The sequence below is a fragment of the Elephantulus edwardii genome, unplaced genomic scaffold (genome assembly GCF_000299155.1).
Source record: "Elephantulus edwardii isolate Elephantulus edwardi_28Jun2011 unplaced genomic scaffold, EleEdw1.0 scaffold00252, whole genome shotgun sequence".
NCBI classification, from domain to species: domain Eukaryota; kingdom Metazoa; phylum Chordata; class Mammalia; order Macroscelidea; family Macroscelididae; genus Elephantulus; species Elephantulus edwardii.
In genome coordinates this window covers 2374979-2402866 of record NW_006400002.1, presented here as the reverse complement: position 1 = coordinate 2402866, position 27888 = coordinate 2374979, and the positions used below count along the sequence as shown (strand labels likewise).

Sequence of the window (27888 nt, the reverse complement as noted above, 5' to 3'; positions counted from 1 at the left end):
GCCGATTTCGACCATGTGACTACAGAGGATTTTCTGGCCTGTAACTTTGTGGAAGTACACTGTCACATCTTCCTTCACCAGTGGAGCTAGTGGGTCGGCTCAGACAGTAAAGTTTTTAGTTATCAGCTGATCATTTAACTGCTGCACCACCAAGGCTCCTTCCAGTTGGACTAAACTTACAAAACATAGGATGTGTCCCTGGGTCTTCACACGGAAGCTGCACATACAAAACAAGCAAGCAAGAAAGTGGGGACCTGTAAAAGTACGTGACTGATCTGTTAGCGTCCTGGACACCCACTGGGAGTGGGCAGAGCCTAATGTCTGGTAAAGCATGTAGTAAGAAAGTTTTCAGGTCAAGACTTTTCCCTCTTTCCTCCTTGTTTCACAATCTCTGCCCCAGCAACCCCTATCCCAAGGGCTGCAAAGATCGTTTGTGCAGCCTGAAAGTAAGTAAGCAAGGAAGGCCCTGGCACAGGAGGTGCTGTCGGAGATCACAGAAGATTGTGTGATAACCAGACTACTCTGATTTCATTATGCTGTCCCTGTGGGATCAGAAGCTGCAAATTCCCTTGAGACCCAAAGAGAGTGAGACAGGGACGGCGAATGAGTGGGCTGTCAGTGGCCACGGAATTTTCCTAGGAATAGTTGTAGGAATGATCTGCAAGGGCTCTGGTATTTACTCCCAAGCATCTCTTTTACATCCCTCTGAGGTTTCACTCTAGATCCTCGCAATTCAAATAGCCTCAATCCCGCGGCGTCCTTGCAGAATTTACAAGCCGCTCACAGGGCTGATAGCGCCATCTGGCGACTCAAAGGAGCTGGTTCCCCCTGAGAACTTGACCAGCTCTCGAAGGAGGGGTGGCTTTTTCCGACTAGCCTGGTCCAGTCCCGCCCAGCCTAACCCCGCCCAGCGTGATGGCGTCATGATTACTCCAGTGTCTTCCCGCCTCTTCCTCCTCCCGGGAATTGCCAGTACTTAACGTGGCGTTCCCGCCCTCTGCCCTTACTTTGCGTGTGTTCCTACGTGCGGCGGAGGTGGTTGCGCGGGCCGGTCAGAGCGCCGCGCTGCTGTTTCTGGTGCTTCTTCTTTTGCTGTAGCTGTCCCGCTCCAAGCCGCCGAGCCTTCGGCCGCAGCACTTCGGAACCGAACTCACCTTGGCGCGGGGTTGGTGAGGGGCGTGGGCGAGTGCGTGGCGGAGAGCGCCGCGCGGAGCGGCGGGCGGACGCCCGTGAAGGAAGGAGGCGGGGGCGGCGGGTCAGCCGCGGGCCGGGCCGGCCGGGGGATGTCGATGCCTGACGCGATGCCGCTGCTCGGGGTCGGAGAGGAGCTGAAGCAGGCCAAGGAGATCCAGGACGCCGAGAAGTACTCCTTCCTGGCCACCGTCACCAAGGCGCCCAAGAAAGTACGGGGGCTCTGGGTGGAAGCGGGGGGCCCGGCGGGCCTCGCGGAAGGGGCGCGAGTGATCCCCGGGCTTCGGCTCGTTCTCCACTTAAGGGAGAGGGCTCGGGGTGACTTGAGACAGAAGAGGCGGGGTGGGGGTGGCTGGTGACCGGCCTAGGCCCATGCTGGAGTGGAAAGGCCTCCCTGACCTCACTTTCCTTTGTCCCTCGGCCTTAGCCCTCCAGGGTCTTTCTTAAACCCGATAGGGTCGGGCCTTAAATTTTAAAATGACTTTCCTTGAATGATGGCCCTCGACCACGAGAGTGTGGGGTGAAGGCACTCTGCCGCCCCGCTTGACCCGCTGCAGGGGTTGAGGGGTGCGGGAAAGCGCCCTTCAGGTGAGGAAGTCCAACACAGAGATCCCCCCCCTTCGGGCAAATGGGTTTCTCCAGCAACTCCATGATCATTTTATTGGTAAGAGAAAAGAATATGTGGCCCAGCTGTTTATGCAGGTGAAGGCAGGCAGTGAAGACCACTTGAGATTGACGAGAAAAACTATGATTTCACCTTCTACGGTCTGCCAGTTGCTTTGACATCCGTAAGGAGTTACCATTTGGAGGTTGATGACAGCAGACACTGTCATGGATGCAGGTTGATTGAGAGTCGTGTGAATAGACTACTTAGACATCCCTTGAGAGAAGAGCTTGGGTGGGTTGGCAGAGTGGGTGGTAAGGAATGATTGCTCATTCTTTACTGTACTTACTGAGGCAGAACAAGTTTTGTCTATTGTGCTGTGGGTTGAACTCAAAGGATGCCCTTCTAGTTAGCTTGCCGTGCAAAATTAAATGGGAACCTTTAAAGGTTTTAGTCCAGAGAGTTCCCTTGGTGGTGAAATTGGGATCCCTGGTGCTTTCTGGTATCTGCTGCCAACCACATCTTGACTTTCTACATACCTGGCAGCCGCTTGATGGTATACCAGGGGACCTCTGCAAAAAGTGTGACCTTTCTGAAGCCAGTGAGAACTCTGATAAATATTCCCTTCTTGGATAATAAGACAGTTTTTCAAGGCTAACTCTGCCTATGATGTTTGAAGGGATGGCTTGGTATAAGCTGGACAAAGCAAAGGTTACAGGAATCAGTGTAACTCATACACCTGAACTAGCTAAAATGTCTTAAGTGGGAGAGGTTACTTTTTTAAAAAGCTTTTTTTAAAAAAGAAGATATTTCGTTCACTACAGATACCAAATGCAAAGCATAAACAATGTGTGATTTATTCTCCTCCCCCAACCCCAAATTGGAGTCTTTTTTTTTTTTTAATTTTATTTTTTATTGTGTTATTTTTACGTGTACCATCAAATCAGATCTGACTGGTACAGGAGGAGATTGTCCCCTCCTCCAGCAGAGCATCTGTTGGATTTGAACCGCATACTTCCGGATTGCAGTGCAGCATCTTGCCACTAGGCCACCAGAGCTCCCTTCCACATTGGAGTCTTACCAACAGAATGCTTAAAAAAGGTTAAGGAAGATCTCTTGATTAACCCTGTTTTTAGTGCTCTTGGGTTAGCCGTCTGCTTTATTGGAGCTGTAGCCCTTTGTTTCCCACACAGTTCCTTTGAGAAACAGCCCCTGCCCTTAACTAGCAAAATGGTCATAGGTAATGCTTTAAATGAGTTAGGAAGAATGGCAAAGCCTGATACTCTGATTGTCTGGACTCTTCGTCTCCCTGTCAGTCCACCCTCTTTTGTCTACTTGTTCAGGTGTTAGAGTCTTTATTCTTGACTATTTCTTTTATTCTTTTCCAGTCAGCCTTTGTTTGCCAATGCCACTGTTGATAAGACCTTGTACATTATAGTTTATAAATATCTGTAGAGGTGGGGACTTTTCACCATAGTATCCATTGTACCTAGCTCTGTACCTAGTATATAGTGAGTTCTCAAATATTAATTGCTCACCTAGCTAAAAAGTAACTGAGATGTCGGTATGGCTGCCTACCAGGAATAAATATCCTTTTCCCTCTCTCCTTCCCAGGAGGGATATTGCTAATGCATATTATTGCCAGGCCAAGTGCTAATGATTTGAGACTCTATTCCATTAACTGGAAGAAACAGTCCCTGCTAGGGATGTGGGTAGACCCTTTTGTGAGTTTCCATTTGCTGGTAAATGTGCCTTTGTGTTTGTTGTTAATCTTGCTCTTTCTGAGCCTTATTGTTCAGAATTTACGCAGTATGTGTGTTAATGTGTTTTATGATGACTAATTACTCTTTCCCCTAGTGATAATAAAAGCATTTATTTTGTTAATGGGTCATATGAGGACTAGTTCAAGGTCAGGTAGCAAGACCTAAGTAATCCATTTCTCAGAAATTTAGCCTGATTGAACATTATGACTTAAGTAATTTTTGTACTGTTGCCGTATTTTGATATGAATGAGAAAGCATGGGAAAAATAAGAGGAGGAAAAAGTTGTTTGGCAATGTACTGAATAGTATTAGGAAAAAGACCTGAACAGTTTCTGTTCTTTACCTGTGAGGATTCCAGCCTGGCCCTGGACCAAGAAATCCTTGAATCATTCCAAGCCTAAAGGTCTCTGGAAAGTGAGGGCATTTCTGATGCCAGTTAAAAGATGTAAGTTACCTCAGGGTGACCTTGATGATCTTTAATCACATCCTAGTGTAACTTTCCGGTGAGCTTTTACGATTAGCTGTGTTTGGAGTTGAGTGGGTGTCCATCAGCTAAAAGCAGAAAAATCTGGATTCTTCAGCTATAATTATGATTAACTCGGTCTTTTATGCCCATAGGTTCTAGCACAGTGCTGTATAGATAATAGGGCTTGTTGGATTGATTCAAGGCTTGATCTGGGTATCTAGAAGCCAATTAAATGGGTGCCATGTTTAACAAATTAATTAGTCAGTTTTTTATCTATCCCATAAGTACTTAACTTTTTAGACTATATGAAAATTTTATTCTGAATAATTTACAGAGTTTGAATACATTGTTTTTCACGAAAGATCCTTCCCATTTCCTTCACCCTAGTCACCCATCAAATTGTGCAACCCTATGATTCATACACTCACCCCTCTATTTCCCCCCTCCCCCCCAAGAATACTTTCTTAAAAGAAACCTCTGATGCCCTCTTTTAAAGGAAAGGAAGCTATGGTGGCCTAGTGGTAAGGAACTGTGCTGTAAGCCCCAAGGCATACTGATCAAATCCACCAACTGCTCCTCTGGAAAAAGATGGGCGGTCTCCTCTGAGTGATTTGTTGCCTCTGAAAGTCTGCTGGGAGGTCACCTGTGGGTTGGGTCTCAACAGCATGTAACAACAACTTTTAAATGAGTATTTGAGATGGCTCATAACACAGAATACACATACAAATAGGAAGTCAGAGCTATATAAAGAATATATTGGTTTATTTATTTAGTGGGAAAAGGATGAGCAGTCTTCTGCAGTTTATTGCTTCTGAAAACCAATTGGAGGGTTAGCTGTAGATCGGTTCTGAGGCGATCGTACACAACAACAGCATAAATATGTGTGCATTTATATTTGTTTATATAAAAATCTGAAGTCTAGGCTAGTTGATGAGATTGATTATTATGTACTACTATAAATGTATAGCAACCAAAGCATAAAAGTTAAACTCTGAATAGCAGATATGGCTACATACATATACCAGTTACTCCAGAAAATACATTTCCTGATACAACATTGTAAAGAAAATTTTCATAGGATGATATCAATAGCTATAGTATGAGTTACGTGGTAAGTCTTGTTTATAACTATCATTGATGATTTCAGGTCCTATTCCCAGGATCAAGATGAGAAAAGAACTCTTTGGGTTATAAAGTGTACCACAACTGATAAGAATCATTGTTTTGTGTTGATTGTTGTCACTTGAACCAATAAGTTGTCCAGCTCACAGTAATTACTGAGTATTCATTCCTCATTTTCTGCTACTTTGTGTTCTAGGTGTGATGGTTGTCCTTGGACCTTTGGAAATTGACATTGTGTCAAGTTTATTCTTTCTTCATAGAGTAAACCCTACCTGGCTTGTTGACAGAACCTCCAAAGATAGACATGTTCCTCTTAAAGGCCTGTCTTAGAACATTTGCTGTTCTCTGATTCCAGGTGATATGTTAGTCATTTGCTGGAGAATCTTTGCAGTCAGAGCTTTATCACCAGGAATTATCTTTTTGCTTATAATATATATTCTTTATTTGAATAAAGCCTATTTAAATTTAGCTCTAATTCCTAAAAAGGATCAGCTGAAACTTAAGAAGCAGACTTAAATAGAGCCCCAGTTGGTCCTGCTTAGATCTTAACCTGAAATGTGAAATCTAGGATATTTTTCTTGTCAGGGTTATCTTGGGGCTAAGTCTTACAGAGTTGACACCTGTACTTCTCAGATTCACTGAAAAAAGATTTGATGGTTTGACATTCCTGTCTTCTCTGCATCATGAGTATCTCACTTTTTAAAAGATCATCTTATCAGGGCAGCTCCCATTTAATTGTAGTGGCAGTCTTTGAGCAAGAGTTACAAGTGTGGAAAGAATCTGTCTTTAGATTTCTCCACAGATAGCTTGCATTCCCTTGTCTGGATATTTAGATTCACGTGTCCATATTATACTTTGTTCTGAGTTCCTCGAGACTTTTACCTATACAGAGAAAAATCAGTTCACTAGCTGTATATCCCAGTGCTGCCCAGATCACAGATGTGTTCCATTGGTGTGGGTGGGGCGGGATATGTGTGATAGTGATGTACACGCAATTGAGAGTCAGTGTCTGTTACCCTACTTAATTTTGTGAGATTATTTACAAAAGGGATTCCGATACATAGAATCTTGTGGCTCCTTAGTTGCCTATGACAAGTAGTTAATGATCTGTAAACAAGCTCTTCCATGCCTTCTTGGACCCAGTTATTTAAAGGAACTGGTTAATAAAGGAGAATCATTTTATGTGTATCTTTTTGCAAATTTAGTAATTTGAATACTTTTTATTTAAAAGATACTGAGTATAACAGTTCATAACACAGTATGTTAAGGTGGAGATCAAAAGCATGCTCCCATGTGTGAAATTCATCATAGGCAGAGTTTTACCAACTTGAAATCTAAGAATCTAAAAGCTGAAGACAGATTCTTACTATATTCTTTTCTTCCATCTCTTGTCAACACTGTCAAAAGAAGCCAGACATACTGCCATAGAGTTGATCCAGCTCATGGTAGAGCCTCCCTCAGTAGAGGTTAGTAGATTCAAATTATCGGCCTTTCATTTAACAGCCCAATGTGTGTGTATGTGCACATCTCACAGGCACAGGAAGCAATTCCTCTTTTCCAGAGGAGCATCTGATGGATTCAGACTGCACACCTTCGGGATTGTAGCACAGCTTCTTGCCACTCAGCAACCAGAGCTCCCTAGCAGCCCAGCTCTTAGTGGCTTCGCCACCAGGACACCAATCAGCACTATCAAAAACTCACAGAACTGTCTCATGCCTTACCCTCCAGTGGGTTTCCTAGGCTGCAAATCGCATGGGAAAAGATTGCCCATCTTTTCCCCTCCAAGGCACTGCTGAATTTGAACCACCAGAGCTCCCTCCAGACTTCACCAATATCTTATAAATTGTAAGCCATTTTAAGAATGGACATATGATTTTAGTCACTAATTCCATATTTCCTTTTGACTCGCTCAGGTGGTTCTTGATATCTTGCTGCTGCTTGACTCTTCAATAATAACCTCTTTTTTGTTCCTAAAACTGAGAGGTACAATCTAAGCCCTTCATTTTTGAAGTCACATAGATTGACTTTCAGTATCTCTCATCTAATAGCTAAATGGTGACCTTGAGCAAGTGATTTAAGTTGTCCAAGGGTCCATGTTCTCGTGTGTAGGTGGGAATAATGAGATCGCTGCCTTTATTGGATTGTTTAAAAAATTCACCTTTAGTAAATTCTTACTAATGCAAAAGCGTAATACATGACAGTGTATAATATGTCTGGCTGCTCAGTTTAAGTTCAGATCACCCAGCTACTCTGTAGGAAAAAATGGGCCATCTCATCCTACAAATAGTTGTTGTGCACCATCAAATCAGAACCAACTCATAGCTGACCCCCCACACACCCCAGCATGTTTTCAGAGGCTTAAAATCACACAAGAGGGGATGGCCCATCTTTGTCCTGCAGAGCATCTGGTGGTTTCAAACGCAGGCCTTTAGTTTTGCTGTGCAGCTTTTAACTATTAGGTCCAGAGCTCCCTTGCAATGAGGTTCAGATGCAGAAAGCTAATAGAGGTATCAGTGAGTCAGAATCCACTGGTTAGCAGCAGTTTGATTTACATTTGAGTATTGATGACTATCAAAGCTTACAGCCTTCAGTATGGGTTATAGCTTAACATAAAAAATAATCCTCACCATGATAACAGGAAAAAAATATTTACATTGTCAAGGATTTCCTTTTAATTGGATCCACAATCATTGTCTACGGACATGACAGTTAAAAATGAAACAATATACTACATTGATGAAGAAAATCTGCTATGAAAATATTGAAAATCAAAGGTGTTGTTCTGAACATTAAGCCATGGTGGTGTCCCAACATGCTTGCTGATCCAAGTCATGGTGAACATATTCACCTCTAATGCATGTGAAAGAAGAACAGAATAAAGAAGACCAGAGAAGAATTATACCTTTTAATTTTGGTGTTGGTGAAGAAGACTGAATATGCCATGGACTTCCAAAAAGACAAACAAATGTGTCTTATAAGAAGTGCAGGTCGAATGTTCTTTAGAAGTGAAGATGGTGTTTCATTCTGTTGTGTACATAATGTAGCCCTGAGTTAGAACCAACTTGACTATGTAACAGCAAATATTATTGTGGTTACTCCTTCATACCTAGAGTGATCCTCTATCCTAGTTTGCCTGGTACAGATTTACCTGTTAATTGCAGCATAAATGCCTCCTTACATTCTGAAAATTATATAACTTCCTGGATGATTAATGTGGCTCTACAGTTTATACTTGCCTTTTGGCGTCAAGTTGTTTTATAGACCTCCTAGAGGACAGTAGAACTGCCCCTTAGGGTTTCCAGGGCTGTAAATCTTTACAGAGTAGTCTGTCACATCTTTTTCTCTCAAATCAGCCAATGACTCAAATTGCTGACCTTTTTAAGTTAGCAACTGAGGACTTAACACACACCATGAAGCAGAGGTGCTAAAGACCTTGAGGAAATTCTTGTAATCATCTCATTCATTTAAAAAACCTTTTGCTATCTGCTGCTGCTGTTGTTGTGTTCCTTTGAGTGAGAACTGATCCACAGCTGACCCTCCAGCAGGTTTTCAGAGGCATTTAATCCCATGGGAGGAGATTCCCCACCCCTCTCTTGCAGAGGAGCTGGTGGATTCAAACTGCATGCCTTTGGGATTGTAGCACAGCTTCTTACCACTAGGCCATCAAGTCAGTTCCAACTCCGTTGATACTCCATTGGGTTTCCAAGAAGGTAAATCCCACAGGAGAAGACTGCCCATCTTTCTCCCTCAGAACTTGTGATGGATTCAAGCTCCTAGAGACAAGTGGCCTTTGAGTTAGCAGTACAGCTCACTAACAGCTCCACAACAGAGTTTCGTGGCCTCCTGAATGCAGCTTTTCATGTCACTTTATTTATGCATTGGCAAGATTTTTGAAGTTTAATTTTTGTTGTTGTTCATCAGGTTGGCACCCAATTCATAGGAACTCTAAATGGTTCCAGTCCTGCACTATCTCGTTGATAGTTTGTGGATTAGATCATTGTTATCCAAAAGGTTTTTCATTGACTGACTTTCAGAAGTAAATTGCCAGGCCATTATTCTGTTATTAATTGTATCAGGGTGACCCTTTGAGGCACTGAGATGGCAGTTACTTTATTTCTTTCTCCCAAGCCTGGCTTGACCTGAAGTCAACCCTTTTGACCTTGATCTTTTTCAGTGCCAAGTTCCTAAAGTTTAAAACAAAGCATAGATAACAACAGCAGAAAAGCCTGTGAGGAAAGTTACTAGAGAAACCAGCAATCAGATCTTCATTCTTTAACTACTTATGCCCTGTGTTCTTCCTGGTGGGCTTTGAGGACGACCTATTTGGGATAGCATCACTCTGAGAGGGAGTGGGTTATTTTAAGTAAAGGTCAAAAAGCCATTCACTTTGATTTTCAAGAAGGAAGTCTCTTTTTCCTGCATGAGGGAAAGCTCTTAATCAATGATTCTTAAATCTTATTCAATCATGGTTCTCTGTAAAAATTTATTAAAATCATGATATTTTCCTCAGAAAAATTCAGAAACAGAAATGTGCTTATGTTTTCAAAAGATTTACTGGATTCCTGTGAAACTCATGTGTGGATCCTGGTTAAGAAACTGTGACTTAGAAGGTCAGGCCTCTGACCCATGGTATCTCTTTTCTGTACAAGTCCAGAAATTGCTAAGTGATTACATTTCCAACTGCATTTTGTTCTTGTAGGTCAGAACAAAGCTGAAGTTGTTAGTGTTCTTTGGGATGCTCCTCTGTTTCCCAAGAGACTCATTATAAATGCCTAGAGGGTTCACCTCAGGAACTTTAAGCTTGGTGAAACCAGTATTTCAGCTCTTTGGAGGTTTTTGATATTATCTCAACCCCACTGCTCTTGATAATGGATTCCATGGGAATGATGAGAATAGGGAGCTAACTTACTAGACTGAGTATAAAATGCAAACAAAACTGTTTCCCCTCTGCCTTTGAAGAAAGGGTTTTATTTCAGTGTCCATTTCCCAAACTATTTTAAGGAGTGTTGTGATTCTTCATTTGATTTCTCTAGACTGGACTTAATGAAGGGTAATGACCATTATATATTATATACAATGTCTGGCATCCACTGTGGTGGTGGTTGTTATGTACCATTGAGTCTCCTGCATAGCAACCCTATGTACAATATCTCTGAAGCCTGCCCTGAGCCAGTCTCACTGACACACCTAATCCCAGTGCTCCAGTTACCATGTCAATCCATCTCATCCAAGGTCTTCCTCTCTACGCTGTCCCTCCACCCTTCCAAGCATTAGGTCCTTCTCCAAGGACCTAATACCTCCTGGCTATGTTTCCAATGTATATGAGACAGACACAGCTTCAAAATCTTAGCCTCCAAGGAGAAACTTGGTTTCACCTTCTCCAAGAGAAACATATTTGTTTGCCTGGCTGTCCATGGTATGTTCTGTAATCTTCTCCAGCAACACAACTCAAGACATCAATTCTTCTGTCACTCATAGTCATTGTCCAGCTCCCTGATGCATAACAAGTAATTGTGAAGATATGGCCTGTATCAGGTGCACCTTAGTCACTAAACTGCCAATATTGTGCTTTAGCACTCTTCTTGACAGCAGACTTTTCCAGTGCAATTCATCTTTTGATTTCCTGACTGCTGGTGCCAAGAGTGTTGATCGTGGAGCCAAACAAGCTGAAATTGTTAACAACCTCACTCTCTTCTCTATCATTCATGGTGTTGCTAATTTGCCTAGTGATAATTTTTGTCTTCTTGACAAAGCTTCAAATCCATATTGAAAGCTATAGTCCTTGGCTTTCTGCAACAAACACTTCAGGCCATCCTCAGTTTTGGCAAGCAAGGCTGTACTATCATAATTCAGACTGTTGATGAGTTTCCTCCAATCCTGATGCCACATTCCTCCTCATAAAGTCCAGCTTCCTGAATTAATCTGTTCTGCACATAAATTGAAAAGGTATGGAGATAGGACACATCTCTGGTGCATTCCTTTCCTAATTTTGAACCATGCAGTGTTTCCTTGCTCTGTTCTGACAACTTTCTTGGTCCAAGCATAGGTTTCACAAGAGCACAATCAAGTGTTCTGGGATTCCCATTCTTCTCAAAGTCAGCCACAGTTGTGATCCACACAGTCAAAAATAAGTAATTTTTTACTAAAATGAGGTGATGTTTTCCAGGAGAAAGTGGCTTTGTCTCACTTGCCCTTTTATTTATCTAGATTAGTTTTGCTAACTTGGATCCTTCCCATGTTGCTGATAAGGGAGTATCAAGAACTACAGATAAGAAATTAATGGGGTTCCCAGCAGCTTTTTCTAGTCCTTTGTAATGTCAGAGAGAGAATGGGGTTCCCAGCAGCTTTTTCTAGCCCTTTGTAATGTCAGAGAGAGAAATTAAGGAAGGTGAGTGTTTTGAAACAACTGTAAGAAAGACTGGAGTTCCTGATCTTTCCTCTTTGACTACACCACCCTGTCTTCTCTTTCTAGCTTTTAAGTCCAATAGCATAGCAACATAGAAGTTTAAGGCTATTCTTAAACATAATGGGGAAAGTAACGTGAATTTCCTGGTAATGAAACAAATTTTAGACCCTTATCGTTGGAATAATGAAATGGCTTGCCTCGGAAACTATGAACAGTGCTCAGGTCTTTCATTCATAGGGTTGCTGTGAGTCATCTACAACTCGACAGCACTTAACCGAGAAAGAGCTACATTGGCCTGGTGGACAGAAGGTTATGCTACCAAGCCCAAGGTGGGTGATTTTAATCTGCGGCACTTAGGCCTGGTTTAAATTCTTTTTTGTCAAACATTCTTCTAAGTGGTATAGTGCTGGTCTGTGCATTGCTGTACCCAGGTAACTCATGGTGGCTGTGATACTAAACACTGTGACACTAATGTGCCAAATGTGATAATGGTTACCCATGGTGGAGCCCAATTAAAACAAGCTTGGAAGCAGGAATAGCATCCACTTCTGAAATGGCTTGCCTCTGGAAACTCTATGAACAGTGCTCAGGCCTTTCACTCATAGGGTCATTATGAGTCATCTACAACTCGACGACACTTAACATCATTAGAGATGTTCTGCCTATTCTAAAATAGTTCCCTGAATTGTAAGTGCTCTTAATTTAAGGTCCAGAAGACTCTTTTAGGATGCTTGATGTTTGAAACCAGTGGTGAGGTGAACAGGTTAATTTTGGTATGTGTGTTGGAGTCCTGGCCTGAAAGTAATAAAACAGTATCCCTGCCCAACAGTGCTAAGCAAACTTTGGGCTGTTCTTATTCTGCAACCCTAACTGACCCTTTGAGTCAGCTGAGCTCAGTGCTCAAAAGCCGAATGTGTCCTTGTCTTTGAAATAGCCCTCCTTTAGCGTACCATTCTTCTGGGACTTGGGCCAATGCTTGTCTAGCTGGGAGTGCAGGCTGTTGTTGGCATTAAGGATTTTGTGTTGTTTCCCTAAAGTACATAACCTGAGCAGGACCGGGAGAGAGACCTTCAGGATTTTACTGCTTTGTAAATAACAGCTAGAGGTACTTCTTAGCATTGGCATGTGTTCAGTTGTCCTGGTAACTAAATCCATTTCCTGTTGGTGGCTAGGTAGTATCCAACTTCTAATTCAGGACTGATCTAGTACTTGAATTTTAGTGCCCTGCTTCTGAGAGCCAGACTTCTTAGCAATCAAAACATGAAAGTTCCTGACATTGGCTGCTTATGAGGCAGGGGGTGACCCAGCTGGCTTGTCAAGCTGAACTAGATGAATTGTGAATGTTAATTATACTGATCAATACAGTGGCCTTGGTAACAGACTTGTAGCTGCTGTAGAATCTGTTTACTTGAGGTTTGTAGCTGAAAAGAGACCATGCTGATTGGGACATGATGTTCTAAGTACAGCAAACTGTATTGGACATCCAGGAAAGCCACATGCTGGAGGGACTGTCCCTTTGCATCCCATCCCTAGGATTTTCCAGAGGGAGATTATTTTGTTTGTTGTTTGAGAATGAAGTTCCCTAGGTTGGCAGAGGTTCATAGTGGTGATGGGGAAAGAATATTGATAAAGAGTAAAAATTGGGTGAACACTCATGTTGGGAAGCACCTTATTTCTCTACCTAGCTTGTAATTAGGAATGGACATTTGATAAGATGAATTTTAGCCTTTGAGTTCAGGTGAAGGAGCTTCTCCTATTGGAGAATATGGGATTCTAAATTCTGCACATTCTTTTCTAACTCCACAGGGAGGAGATTAGCTAAATGCTTGGCATGTTTGGAATGGGAGCACCTTGCTGGCTTTTACTGAATTTAGACCAGGCCGTTATGAAAATGCTGCTACCATCTCCCTTAGACTCATCGTGCTGTTGTAAACCTAATTGCCCATATCTGACAGGTGGACTTAGTGTTAAAGATCTCTACTTTCCCTTACCATATTTGTTTTCTCTCTGATTAGGCATATATAACCCATTTATTCCCTTTGTTTGAGCTACTTTATCAAAACCTGGTAAATGTTGGGTGCTTGTGTTTGCTTTTCCAGCTCTGACTTAGATGAACCTGAGCCCTAACCTAGACCGAATGAATTAGAATAGAGGAGGGAACGAGTAAAAGGGCAGATAGAGAATGGCTTGGTATACATATTTTGAAACTGCTTCTTCAAGTAAGAGCAACAGATCCCAGATTCATCACCACATTTACAATTACCTAGCAAGGATGATCAAAATTGTTAGAAAATAGAATACTGAAATGGCAGTGCAGCTACCATCTACCTGTAATTACTTTTAGCTATGGGGGGGTGGGGGGGGGAATTACATTAACTCAATGAAAGACAGCATGAAAATCATGTACCCTTACTCTTCCTTTCCAAATTATTCAGAGTAAATCATGACCATAAATCATTGTGCACTACTATCTGTAAATTGATTAAGGTTATTCGTTGAGTAAACTAATAGATACTGACTAAACTGTTCCTTCCCAGGGCCTGTTCTATACACTTTGAATGTATCAGCGAACAAAACAAAGATCCAGATCCATACTCCATGGAGATTATAATTCTTGTGGGATTGTTATTTGGGTCATCTCCTTTTCACATAGAGATAGGTTATTAAACATTGGAGATTTGAAACCCTATCAGAGCTATTTACATCACCCAGGAAAAAAATTACACCTGCACGTTATAATTTGCACATACAGAGGTTGTTGGTAGCCTGAAGCCCATCTATGGATTGCAGATTAAGAATTTCTAATTCTTGCTTAGAATTGAGGGTGTATTGAGGCAAAAACCGGAATCTGAGTATTTTGAGAAAATTATCTCCAAAAAGATTGGGTATAGTTTCTTCATCTCTATAGCCAGTTCTGTTTTCAAAAAAGTCAGAAATATCTCTAGAAAAAAGTAAATGGAAAGAAGGGCTCAAACTCAATTTAGGTAACAGTTTTATTTTGAGTTTATGTTGTGTTTGAAATGCTAAGAATGATTTCTGACTCTTTTTGTCCTAGCTCCACCCTCAATTTCTGAACTTCTAGAGTCAGTGGATTAAAATTCAGTTCAGAATAGCATTTCCTTAATTTACTAGATTGTGTTGAGAATTTCTAGACTGACAATGATGGTAAAATTAAAGTTTGTGAGAGGAAATTTTCATGAGATTATGACCACAAATCACAGAAAATTGTAAAATAATACTGGTTGAGGTTAGAAGGACTGGAGAAACAGCCAAAAAAAAGTTTGGAGGAAAGTAATTTTTTTTTTTAAAGCTTAGATAATTTGACTAAGCTAGTAAGACTACATAGGGAGGAGGCTAGCTTCCGTCTGAAGCCAAAATGACTAGAACTAAGGCAGAAAAAGATTTCTTTGTAGTCCTGAAGAGGTCTTAGTACTATTGCTCCTTCCCTTTTTAAAAAATTCTTTCATTGTGTCTTATGTGAAAGTTTACACCACACATGCATTTCCTATTCAACACTTTATACCAAATTGTTCCTTGACATTAATTGCTATTCCCACATCATGTCACACTCCCTATGTCTGCTCTGCAGCCTTTTCTATCCTGCCTGTTTCCCTGCCTCTCCTTGCCGTCTTGGTTTTACTTTTGTGCAAGTGTTCTCTATTTGGTCTCTTATAGTTGATTGTCCTAAGAAGCACTTTGTTCATAATAGTGATTGTTATTTTGAGGTCAGGCAATTATTTGGCTAAAAGGTGACCTCCAGAAAGGGGGCTTTAAAATTATATCTTTGGGCAGTAATCTTTGGAGGCTTTTCTAGTATCCATCAGTCCTGAAAACGTGATCCTTTGCAGCAGACTTGCTAATGCAATCTGTTGTTTGATTTCATAACTGCTGCTTCCATGGGTATTGATTTGTGGATCCAAACAAAATTAAATCCTTGGCAACTTCAGTCATTCCTCCATTTATCATATTTGTTACTTGTCCAGTTGTGAAGATTGTGTTTTCTTTCTGTTGAGATATAATCCTACTGGTGTCTCTAGTCTTTGATTTTCATGAGAAAGTATCTCAGTAATTCTTTCAGCAAAGTTGTATTACCTGCCTATTGCATTGTTTTCCTTTAATCTTCATTCTGTGTTCTTCATATAGTGCAGCTTCTCTGATTTTTCTCTCCACACAGATTGAACAAGTACAGTAGAAAGGATACAAGTCTAATGCACGCCTTCCTGATTTTAAACTGTACAGTATTTTTCTTATTTTGTTAGAATGACCATTAAGTACCCTATTAAATGTTCTGGAATTCCAACTCTTTGCATTGTTATCCATAACTTGTTTTGATTTACACAAAGTCTTTTGCTTAGTCTAAAAACTAGGTAAACATCTTTCTATATTTTCTGATTTCAACCAACATCTGTCTTTTTGTCAGCAGTGATACCCCTCATTCTGTGTCTTATAATCTTCAATATTTTATTTGCATGTGACATTGTTTGATAACTTCTGCATTTGGTTGGATTTTTTTTTTTTTTTTAGATTGGCATAGTTCTAAATCTCTTCTGGCTGGTTAATGATCTTCCAGATTTTATGGAACAGACAAGTTAGCACCTCCAACAGTGTACCCATTTGTTGAAGCTTGTCACTTGGTATTCCATCAGTTTTTGATACTTTGTTTTTCACTAATGCCTTCAGTACAGCTTGGACATATTCCTTCAGTAAAAGCTTTTGATCATATACTGAAATGTTTGAATGATGATTGGTTCCTTTAGAAACAGTGATTCTGTGTTTATCTTATGACTTCGTCTGGTGCTTTCATTGTTGTTGCCCGTAGAAACTTTCAGTATTACAACACAGGTCTTTTATTTTTCCAGTATTCTTTTGATTTTCTAAATTTTCTAAGTTTTTATGCATTTCTTTATAATAAAACTTTAGAATTGCCCCTTGAAATCTATTCAGCTCTTCCTTCATCATTTTTGCCATTAACTTTAGCCTTCTATGTCCAGTGTCAGTTTCCGAGTCTCTGCTGGCATCCGTTTTGATCTTTTTCCTTTCTCTTTAATTAGCTTTTCCTTTATGCATACTGTCTTTGACATCATCCCATAATTCATCCAGTTTTGGTAATTAGTGTTCAGTGTTTGGTTCTTGAATAGTCTCTGCATTGAGGTGGACTATACTCAAGGTCATACTTTGGGAATCTGGGCTGGGGACAGAGGTGGAGCTTTCCTCATCTCCACACCTCATTCAGGTATCCCACGGAAAGACAGGGAGGACACCATTTGCCGGAGAATTAGTTTTGGGAATCCGGGCTGGGGACAGAGGTGGAGCTTTCCTCATCTCCACACCTCATTCAGGTGTCCCGCGGAAAGACGGGGAGGACGCCATTTGCCAAAGTTGTACACTGGTCCTGGAGGACACATTCTCTCTACTGGGAAGCCATCTGCTTGCATCAGCACCAGGCTGCAAACAGAAAACAAATGGTACTAACCCACAAGAAGTCAGTCCTGGAGTGGAAGTTTAAGAGGCCTTTTTCTCAGGATCTTCCAGGAAAAGAAGCTGTGCATGAGAGTTGCACTTAAGAACTTTAAAATGAAGTCATACTGACCGCATCATAAAAGACTGACAGCAGCATGATATGGTCAGAATCAGAGGAATCCTGATTACTTGAGACTTAGGACACCACATCAGGGGCTGGTCAGTGGGAGACGAGTGTTGAATGTTGTTTTGAACATCTTAGGATAAGCATATGTATTTCATTTTTGGGAGGTCCAAGTTGACAATTTATCTTCCGTTGTCTGTATAATTTAGTTGTTTGCTAATGCATTTATGCCACTAATTAGGACCCTACTACCCCCAAATGTATCCCATTCTTATCTTCCGGGAACTTCATTAAGTACAGCATTTAGAATTTGGATCCTATTCCTTTTTCTGCAAATTGAGAGCCAGTTTTGCTAACATTATTAAAGACAGTGAGACTAGAGAGCACTGGTGGCCATAATGGCAAGAAGCTGAACTGCAATCCACCAGATGCTCAGCTGGGGACAGAGGGGCAGTCTCCTCCTGTGCCAGTTGGATCTAATTCAACAGTACACAAAAAGGAAAAAACCCAACTATCTTTTTTTTCTCCTTTGAATGGGCTTCAGATTTTTTACAAAGATCAGCAGCCCATACGTATTTCTGAGTTCTCAATTCTGTCCACTGGTCTATCATTGTATTAGTGCCATATCTTTCTAATAAGGACTCAAGATGAAAAGTTAGATAAGATTTTCTAATATACTAATTTTCATATGAGTCTGCCTCTGATAAAGTTAATATGTGACTTGAAAGAATTGCCAAACCATGCCTCAAGGTTAGTACACTGTGTAACATATTCGGTAGAAACATGAATTAAATTTAGTTTGGGGCATGAGAGGAAGAATTATTAGAAAGTTATTACAGATTCAGATGTTGAAGCGTAATCAGCACATGGAGTTCTGGGCTAATTCTACTTTTACCTTTCTGAAATCTGATCTGTACTATACCCACAGGGCAACACCTCTTTAAAGGTAGAGAGAGACTCTTGTTCCTCTGCTTGAAATATAAAGGAAATTTTTATAGCTACACTGAAAGATTGCTGAATAAGTGTATTGAAGGCTAAACTCAGGTGTAAACTCAGGGCCCATTATAGAAAGAGGAGCCATAAAGATCTAGATGGTTCCAGTTTTAACTGTTCTCCAGCCCACAGAAAAACCATCCTGCTGTTAATATGTCTCATCCTTTGCTCAAGGATGCATTAAAGCCAAGAAGAATATGCACATACCCCCAATTACCTTTTTTCTTTTTTAAAGCCCTTTTAAATGGACAAATTAAGTTCAAAGCTTGCTTCGTGGGACTGATTACAATTCTTTTTTTTATTCTCTACAACCTATAAAACTGTAGTTAAAATCTGTCTTGAGGAAAGTTTACATATCTTTAAGAGTGGCAGTTTTTCTTCAAATTATTAATTGAATACTTTTTTTAATTAAATTTCATGAATGTTTACAGAGACTTAGGGTTCCCAGTCATTCATTGTTGTACTTTTCTCCCAGCTGACTACTTTAAATGTCTACTGTGGATATGAAACCAACATTTAATAGTCACATACCAAGTAACTAAAATCTAAAAATAGTAGATCATAACCTCACAAGAAACTTCTAGTCATTGTAGAATCAGTTAAAAGGTGATATTAAAAAATGTAGGAAAATATCAGTGATAAAATTTGTTTTTTTAAAATTTGTGTCTTCAAATTTAATATAATTTATTTTGTATTGGGTAAAATTCAATTTCATATGCCTTTCAGGCATGATATGAAAAGATAACTTGAAGACAGTACTTTTTGAGTGGCACACTAACAGAGGGAAAGGGAACCTGTGTGTAAAAGATTGATGTTAGCTTCAGTCAAGTACAGCTCATAGTGACTCTGAACAGAAAATGTGATCCCTGTCCTGTCCTGTGTCATTTCATCATTTCTGACACACTTAAGCCCATTGCTGCAGTCATTGTGTCAGTCCATCTCACTGAAGGTCTTCCTCTCTTTCACTAACTCTCTGCCTTTCTAAGTATGTCCCTCGCTAAGGAACAGCCTGTCCAAACAACATACCCAAATTATGTGAGACTAAACTCTGTAATCCTTGCCTCCACGGAGCACTCTGGCTACACTGTCTTCAAAACATATTTATTCTTTTGGCAGTCTATGAGATATTCAGTACTTTTCAACGCCACAGCTCAAAAGGCATCAGTTTTTCTGTCTGTCTTATTCATTATTAATCTTTCAGATATATAAGTGATTGAAAAGACCATAACTCAAACCAGGCACACCTTAGTCCTCAGACTAAGACATCATTGCTCTTCAATAATTTGGAGAGATCCCTGACAGCAAACTTGCCCAGTTCAATAGTTGTTATGTACCGTCAAGTCGGAACCAACCCATAACTGACCATACATGTTTTCAAAGGCAGTTACTCTCATGGGATGAGATTTCCCATCTTCCTGCGGAACAGCTGGTGAGATAGGAACCACATGCCTTCAGGATTGTAGCTCATCCTCTTATCCACTAGGCCACCAGCGTTCAACACAACCTGTGTAATATGTGACCTGATCTCCTGACTGCTGGTACCAAGGGTGTTGATTGTGAATCCAGTCAAGTATGATAAAGTCATTGCAGTTTCATTCTTTTCTCCATCCATCATTATGTTGCATACTGGTCTCATGCTGAGAATTTTCAGTTGAAAATGTTGAAATATAATGCATATTGAAGGCTGCAGGCATTGCTCTTCTATAGAAAGTATTTCAAGTCTTTCTCACTTTGAGCAAGCAAGGTGCTGTCATCTGAATAATGTAGGTTGTTAATGGGTCTTCCTCCAATCCTGATTCTACAATCTTCTTAAAATCTGGCTTCTCGAATGATTTACTCAGCATACAGACTGAATTAGTATGGAGAAAGGATATAATCCTGACACACCTTTCTTAATTTTAAACTATGTAGTGTTTATAGCATCATGATAAATGGAGAGGAAATTGAAATGAACAATTTCAGCTTGCTCAGTTTCACAGTCAACACTCTTGGCACCAGCAGTCAGGAAATCAGAAGACGAATTGCATTAGGGAAATCGGCTGCTCAGGGACCTCTCCAAAGTGCTAAAGAACAAGGATGTCAGTCTGGCGACTAAGGTGCACCTGATTATAGTCTTCACAATTGCTATGCATCAGAGAGCTAGACAGTGACCAAGGATGACAGAAGAATAATTGATGGCTTTTAGTTGTGCTGCTGCAGAGGAGTATTAAAAATAACATAGACTGCAAAGAGAACTAACAGTTCTGTCGTGGAGAAGGTGTTGGAGACAGTAAGATTGGCACAGGATAGAACAAAGTTTAGAGCTATTGTACATAGGGTCACTGTGAGTCGCAGGACTCTTGACAGCACATAACAACAATAACAATGTTTAATGTAAATAGACTAATCAAATGCACCATTAGCAGACGATCAACTAGACATTTTGAACCTTCTAAAAATTACAACCCTGAGTACATAAAATAGCTGATGGCTTAGTGATAAGGAGTTGTATTGCCAACCTAAAGGAATGTGGTTTGAATCCGTCAGCTGCTCTGTGGGAGAAAAATGGGTAATCTCCCATGCAATTGTGAAAACCTTTTGGAGCATCAGCTATGAGTTGGTTCCAACTTGATGGTACATAACATGCATGTTTTAAAATGTACATTGGGGACGCTCTGATGGCCTAGTCCATAGGGAATTGTCCTGCTAATCCGAAAACAGTTTGAGGAGGTGCCTATCTGGCAGTTTTAATCCAACAGCATCTCCTCAAAGATGGGCAGTCTCTTCCCATGTGATTTACAGGCCCTGAAAAACCCCATTGAGGGTCAGCTGTGACCATGTGCCTGAAAAAAGTAAAAAGAGAACCTCCAGCCTTGGATGAAATACTTGGTACTAACATTCCAGAAGTGGAGCTAATCTCTAAAATTTCTAGGAAACTGACACATCAACAAGAAAAATACAACCCAGTTACAAAATGGGACATGAGGGGGGAAAAAACCACTTCACCAAAGAAGACATTCAGATGGCCAACAGATACATGAATAAATAATGCTCACTATCACTAGCTATTATATGAAAATTGTAGCAACAAATGAGATACCATCTCACCCCAGCAATAGTAGTTAAATTCAGCAGGGCAGTAAATTCTTATGATGATGCAGTGAGATAGAAATTCTCATGTACTGCTGCTGTTCCTGCTGGAGGTAGTGGTGGTGGTTAGGTGCTGTCAAGTTGAACATGACTCATAGTGACCCTATGAACAAAAGATCTGAAACCTGTTCTATCTTGTGTTGTCCTCATATTTCCTGACATACAAGAGCCCATTGCAGCAGTCACCCTGTCAGTCTACCTGGTTGAGGATCTTCCTCTCTTCCGCCAACCCTTCACCCTTCCCAACATCGTGTCCTTCTCCAAGGAATAGCACCTCCTAGCAACATGTCCAAAGTATGTGAGGCAAAGCCGCCTTATTCTTGCCTTCAAAGAGCCCTCTGAGGGAGCTCTGGGGCCTCGTGGCAAGAAATTGTGCTGCAATCCTGAAGGCACTTTGTTCGAATCCACCAGATACTCCACTGGAGAAGGAGGGGCAATCTTGTCTCTGATTTGATGGTACACAAGAAAAAGGGGGGGAGGGGAAAGCACTCCAGCTGCACCCTCTCCAAGACACATCTGTTTGTTTTCTTGACCATCCATGGAATGTTCAGCGCTTTTCTCCGACACCACAGCTCAAAGGCATCAATTCTTTTTCTGTTATTCTTTTTCATTTTCCAGCTCTTGGATGCATAGCTAGTAATCAGAAAGACCATGGCCTGTTTCAGATGCACCTTAGTCCTCAAAATTACATCATTACTCTTCAATAATTTGGAAAGGTCCCTAACTGCAGATTTGCCCAATGCAGTGTGTCTCCTTATTTCCTGACCACTGTTACCAAAGGTGTTAATTGTGGATACAAGCAAGATGAAGCTGTTGAAGCAAATTGATGAAGCAAGTTTCAGTCTCATCTCCATCCATCATGGCGCTGCCTATCAGTCCAGTGGTAAGAATCTTTGTTTTCCTGACATTTGCACTGCTCGTAGGAACACAGAATGGTGTAACCACAATAGAAAGCTGTTTGGTATTTACTTTCAAAGTTTAAAATAAAGGTACCATGTGATCCATCTATTCCGCTACTAGGAATATGTTGTTGAGTACCATAGAGTCGGAACTGACTCATAGGTGACCCTCTGGCAGGTTTTCAGAGGCATTTAATCAGCTGGGAGAAGAGTGCCCATCCTTCTCCCACAGAACGGCTAGTGGCCTCAAACCACATTCCTTAGGGATTGCGCCATAGCTTCTTGACACAGGCCACTAGAGCTTCGTAGTGCTTTTTTCTAGAATACTAGTTATACTAAGAATATGCTCTAAAGACATATAAGCTGCAACATGAACAGATGGAAATATCCCACATGTCCATCAGTGGACTAATAAACTATGGTGTAGTAACACTATGGAGTACTGTGCAACATCAAAGACTGATAAAGACTTAGAAACACTGCCTATCTTGTATGCATCTAAAGAACATTATGCTAAGTGAAAGAAGTCAGTCACAAAGGGAAAATACCAAAAAGACCACTGTTAGGAAAAATTAAAGACTTAGACATTGAATCATTAAATAGTTACCAGAAATGAGGGAAAGTAAAAATTAATAACAGAAACTTAGATGGATGAAGAGAAGGGCAATATTGAATAATTGGATGGTCACATCATGCATATTATAATGGTATAAAACATAATGTGTATAAATGAGTGAAGCACCAGCATACACTAAACCTTCACTCAAATCACAATTTAAATCATAGGGCATTTGCTATAAATGGTACATTTAAATACTAAGTGTGGCTTTAAAAAAGATTAGGAAGTCCTACCTTATGCTTCATATTTTAGGGTTTTTTTAAATGTCTTAACTATTTATTTACTTGCCAGGTAGAGTTCCATATCACTCATTTTCACTAGAGCACTTTAGGAAATAATTGGAAAGCCAGTGAATTGTGTTGTCACATTAAAGGGGGAGGACTAGCTAGCTTCTAAGTGAAAGTTTGGCAGTTTTTCAACTTCCTCTATTCCTCACTAATTAAGTGACTCAGCTGTGTGTGGCCAGGTGTTACCTCACCCCTTTCTCCCACCAGCATTGACAAAAGATCAAGTTGAGTCCCATTTTGAAAGGAACTTTTCTTCTGACTGTAGAATTAGATTCTAGCAGTGTGTTTTAGTTATATCCTGTTACTGAGACACAGAAACTAGTGGAGTGGGGGAGGGAGGTGTTTGTTGTGTTTAGTCATCTTGCTCCCCCATTTACTCCCCTCCCCCACCCTCCCCACCCCCCCAAAAAAGAAAACTCATCTAGAGAGACTGAGAGCTTAAGAAACTTGAGACAAGGAAGGAAGGCAGGGAGCAGCCAAAACCTAGTCTCAAAAGACTGGTTTCTGCAGTAAGGAATGGAACAGAAGTGACTGTGGCTGTGGATTCAGCTCTCTGGCCCAAGTTTAATTCATTGGCGAGAAATTATTTTGTGGCGGGCATGGATGGGTTATGGCATCATGTTGAAAAAAGAGTGTTCTGCTTTGGGAAAACTACATTTATCTAAATGAGGTAGGTGAAAGATATTCAAACTTGTAGAAAGAATCATATTTTTTTTATAATTTGGTGTTTCTTAGTAACTTTCTGTGGATTCATCTTCATCCAAAATGGGAATGAGACCGATTGATCACTTTTAACTTATCCAGAAAAAAATACTTTAGGCCAACAATCATACCCTCTTCTTCCTTTCGCCTGGAAAAGAGCAGGTGAAGGTAAAATGTGTAAAAGAAAGAATGAGTTAGCCAGATTATGTGTTAAATTGAGATTAGAAAAGATGTAGGAATTCTGGAATGTATTTTGACATGCTTTCTAGTAAGTGACCTTGTTAAAATTCCTAACTTGCAGAGCTTTTTGTAATTCTCAATTTCCAGGTGTTCATATTTAAAATATACTTAAACTGGCGATAATTTCTAAAAAGAAAACTCTGCACACTATACTAGATAGGCAGAGGGGCAGAATATACAAAATTGGGAGTATTCCAAAAACTGTAGGGTCCCAGAAGAGGCATATAGGCCTCTCAGATAATCTTCATCAGTTAAGAGAAGAGAGACTGATCCCTCTATTCTAAGGTTTGCTTGCTTAATGATGTGTTTTCCTAATAATTGCTGTTTACCTTTGAGCCTGGTTTTTCAGCCTTAGGAGGAACCTTTCTAAGGAAATTAAAAAGTGTTCAATCAGCATGTGAAATAACAAGTTTAATAAGGTGTTTAGCCTAACCTGATTTGGGGGCCTAAATTTAAAAAATATGCGAATAGTAGCATAGTAGAATGCCTAAAGAAACGGTCAAAAAAATCTTAACGAAGACCTAAATTAAAACAATATGCAGATAAAGCTATGAAGTCTACAGGATCTAGCATAGACTTCCTAAAGAGACAGTCAAAATTTCTTGACAAAGCCATTACATTGTGAATCAAATCATAGCTACTGATTTAAAGTACCTTACCTCTTCCTTGCTCTTTCATCGAATAGCATTGGGTTTAATGGGCTCAGCTGTTAGCCCAAAGGTAGGCAGTTCTAGTTCCGCTTGAGGTGTCTTAGAAAATATGCTTGGGCAATCTACTTCCAAAGAATCCACTCTGACATACATGGGGTGACCATGAGTCAAAATCAATTCAGCAACCAATGGTAACAGACATACCCATTAAATGTTTTGAATGAAAGAATGCCATGTACCATGAGTATTATCTCTATCACCACAATTGGCCAAAGTGTCGTTGTGGGATTCTGGTAGCTTTTAACTCTGATTCAGAAACTTGAAGGCAAAATTGAATGATTCCAAGGAAGGAATCAGTATATAGGCTATGTGTTTGTGATAGTAAACTTTTCAACTTCTCAAGGTAATAAAAAATAACATTTAGGGTCAACTGATAGTGTACAGCAATTTTTCTTCTTTCAAGGCTTTATGATCCCTTTTTCTTGATAAACAAACATTGCCATCAGGTCGGTTCTGGCTCATAGTGACCTTCCACTGGGTGAATTGTAATGGGAAGAGGTCTTCTATCTTTCTCCAAGAAACCACTGTGGTGTGTAGAACTGCTGGAGACTCATAGCCTTTGGGTTTGCAGCACAACTCATTACAGACTGCACCATCAGAACGCTTTTTCTTGATTAGTTCTGTGTAATTCTTTCATCTCACTCTATCACCAGACTTAGCACTAGGTGGTACATGTACCCCAAATTGTTTTTTCCAAGTAGTACTTTATTTTCATATGGAAGAGAGTCTACCATCTTGTCAGGTAAAGCTCTTTGAAGAAGAGGTGCTTTAAAATAGCATGTTAAATTGGCTTGGTATTTATGTAAGTTTTTAAGACACAGCAAGTAAGGTTCTGTATTTAGACATGCTATTTGGAGAATGGGTCATTCTGACCTTTTAGCCTTTCTTAGATGTAGTATTAGCTCACAAATGAAACACTTTAACTGCATGTTAAGTTTTTGGTAAGGCTGTTTTATAGGATGGTGAATCCTCAAGCACAAAGTAATTATTGAGATAGAACTTTCTGACTTTAAGATATTTTTTAGATTTGATCCACTAAGGTGCCCTCCTGTTCTGCTTTCCCTTTCTAAATCATATTTACACTCAGCATTCCCTGTGGTTCCAGATTTGAAGAAACTAACACATACCAGTTAATAATGATAGGCAGCAGTGTAAACAAAGCAACTTTTGCAGGTGTCTTTGGATTTTGTTTTTAACTAGATATCTTATTTGGCTTAGTTACAGTGAGTCCAGCCCAGTTACAAGGTTGTTATTGAGATCTGGTTTCACTAGAGAGAAAATTTGTGATATTCGAGTTGAGTTTGGCAGCTTTGTCTTTATGTACAAGGGGAATGTGAAAATGTGAACAAGACTCCGGGAGGTACTTCCTGGGGGGCTACAGCTCCTACCTGTGAAGGCAGTCAGTGGAGCTTGCAGACATAGAAGGAACTGGCAGAGTACTTGTATACCACAGAAGCAGTTGTGGTACAGAGTCTTTAACTTGTAGGTTGGGATCACATAGAAGACAAGGATATCATGCAGCTGTTTGTATAGCTGGGCCATCTTACAAGCAGTCAGTGAGAATATCCAAAATGTTTAAGAATAGTCAGGGTCGTGGCCTGAGTTAACATTTGTCCTACTTCACATATTGAAGTTGTTACTAGGTGCCATTAAGTCATCTACAACCCATGGTGAGCCTATGAACAAATAGATCTGAACTTTACCCTAGTCTGCTCCATCCTCACTATATGTGATATGCTCAAGGCCATTGTTACTGTCATTATGTCAGCCCACATGTTAAGGGTATTTCTCTGACCCCTTTCCCACCATGATTTTTTTTTCCAAGGATTGGCCCTCCCTGACAATACACCCAAAATATGAAAGAGTTTCACCATCTTTGCCTCTAAGGAGCACTCTGGTCGTGCTTCCTCCAAGGTGGACTTACTCTTTTGTCAGTCCATGGGATATTCAGTACACTTCAACACCACAGTTCAAAGGCATTGATTCATCTTGTCTTCCTTATTCATTGTCCACCTTTCATGTGCATAGGAAGTAATTGAAAATACTACAGCTTGGATCAGGAAGTTCTGGTGGCCTAGTAGTAAGAAACTGCTCCTCCTGTGTAATTCCTACCTCTGAAAACCTGATGGAGGATGAGCTGTGGGTGTATGGTACACAACAACAAAGAGCTTAGATAAAATACATCCTTGTCCAATAAATAAAGAAAAAAATCATAGATAGTAGTTCCCCATCCCTTATCTTCTGGAAATGTGTTCAATGATGCCCCCCACCCCAGTGAATGCCTAAAACCACCTAAACCCTTACATACTATGTGTTTATCCTGCACAACAAACCTATGGCAAAATTTAATTTCTAGCAGTAACAAGGGGTAGACACTATATACAGCATGCGTATAGTTGAGAAAAGTTTATTTCCTAGGTGGGACAGTGAGATGGCTCAAAATTTCATCTAACTCAAACAACAAAAAGTGAAACTAAGAATAAAGGTTTTGATCTGTTTTGCCATGGGATCGGCTTGAGTCAGTCGACAGGATGGGAAACGTGCAGAAAATTTCTAGGTTACAGGCAAATGGTTAAACTTAAGATAGCTGTTCACAAGCTTTTAATACTTTATTTGTTACTCACCAAAAGTAGGATACAGGGACGATCACCAACGATATATGCAGTTGATGCCAGTTCCCAGTGTCTGTGATCCTAAGACCACAGGCCCAGCACCTCATTCCCTCAAAGTATATGCTGATGACCAGGAAGTTTTCATGTCTTTTTAGTGGTGAAAGATGGCTAAGCGTTAGGTTACTGATGAGCTGTATTAACATGAAAGAGGATTATGATTATTAATTCCATTCTTAGGTTGCATAAGAAAACATTTTTTTTTCCTTAACACGATTGTGCCTCTAATTTTCCTATTTTGAAACCTACAAATGTTACTGCCGTTTACCCTCCATATGTCCCCCCACCCACTAGGTTGATGGTATCTGGGAAGATGTGTAGAACTTTGTGAAAAAAAGATGAACAGAGGAAGAAACCTAACAACTGTGAGAGGAGAGCTGCTTCCAGATGGGCTGCCTCTGTCAGGGAGATGGTAGTGCCTTTTACTTTAAAAGTCTTTGCTGGTCTCTTGGCACACACCACCACCAACAACAACAACCCCAACATCAAAATAACTGCATATTGG

At 40.4% G+C, this 27888-nt stretch overlaps 1 protein-coding gene across 2 annotated transcripts in view; it reads left to right on the top strand.

Moving 5' to 3' along the window:
* Window positions 1-942: 942 nt before the first annotated feature.
* Window positions 943-27888, top strand: part of AHCYL1 (adenosylhomocysteinase-like 1) — a 43027-nt gene continuing 16081 nt past the window's right edge. The window contains exon 1 of one of the 2 annotated variants that reach the window (XM_006899309.1): window positions 943-1403. In XM_006899309.1, the coding sequence (XP_006899371.1) occupies window positions 1284-1403 (120 nt within the window). In that variant the 5' untranslated portion in view covers window positions 943-1283. The remainder of the gene's footprint in view (window positions 1404-27888) is intronic. The other variant, XM_006899310.1, reaches the window with a different exon arrangement.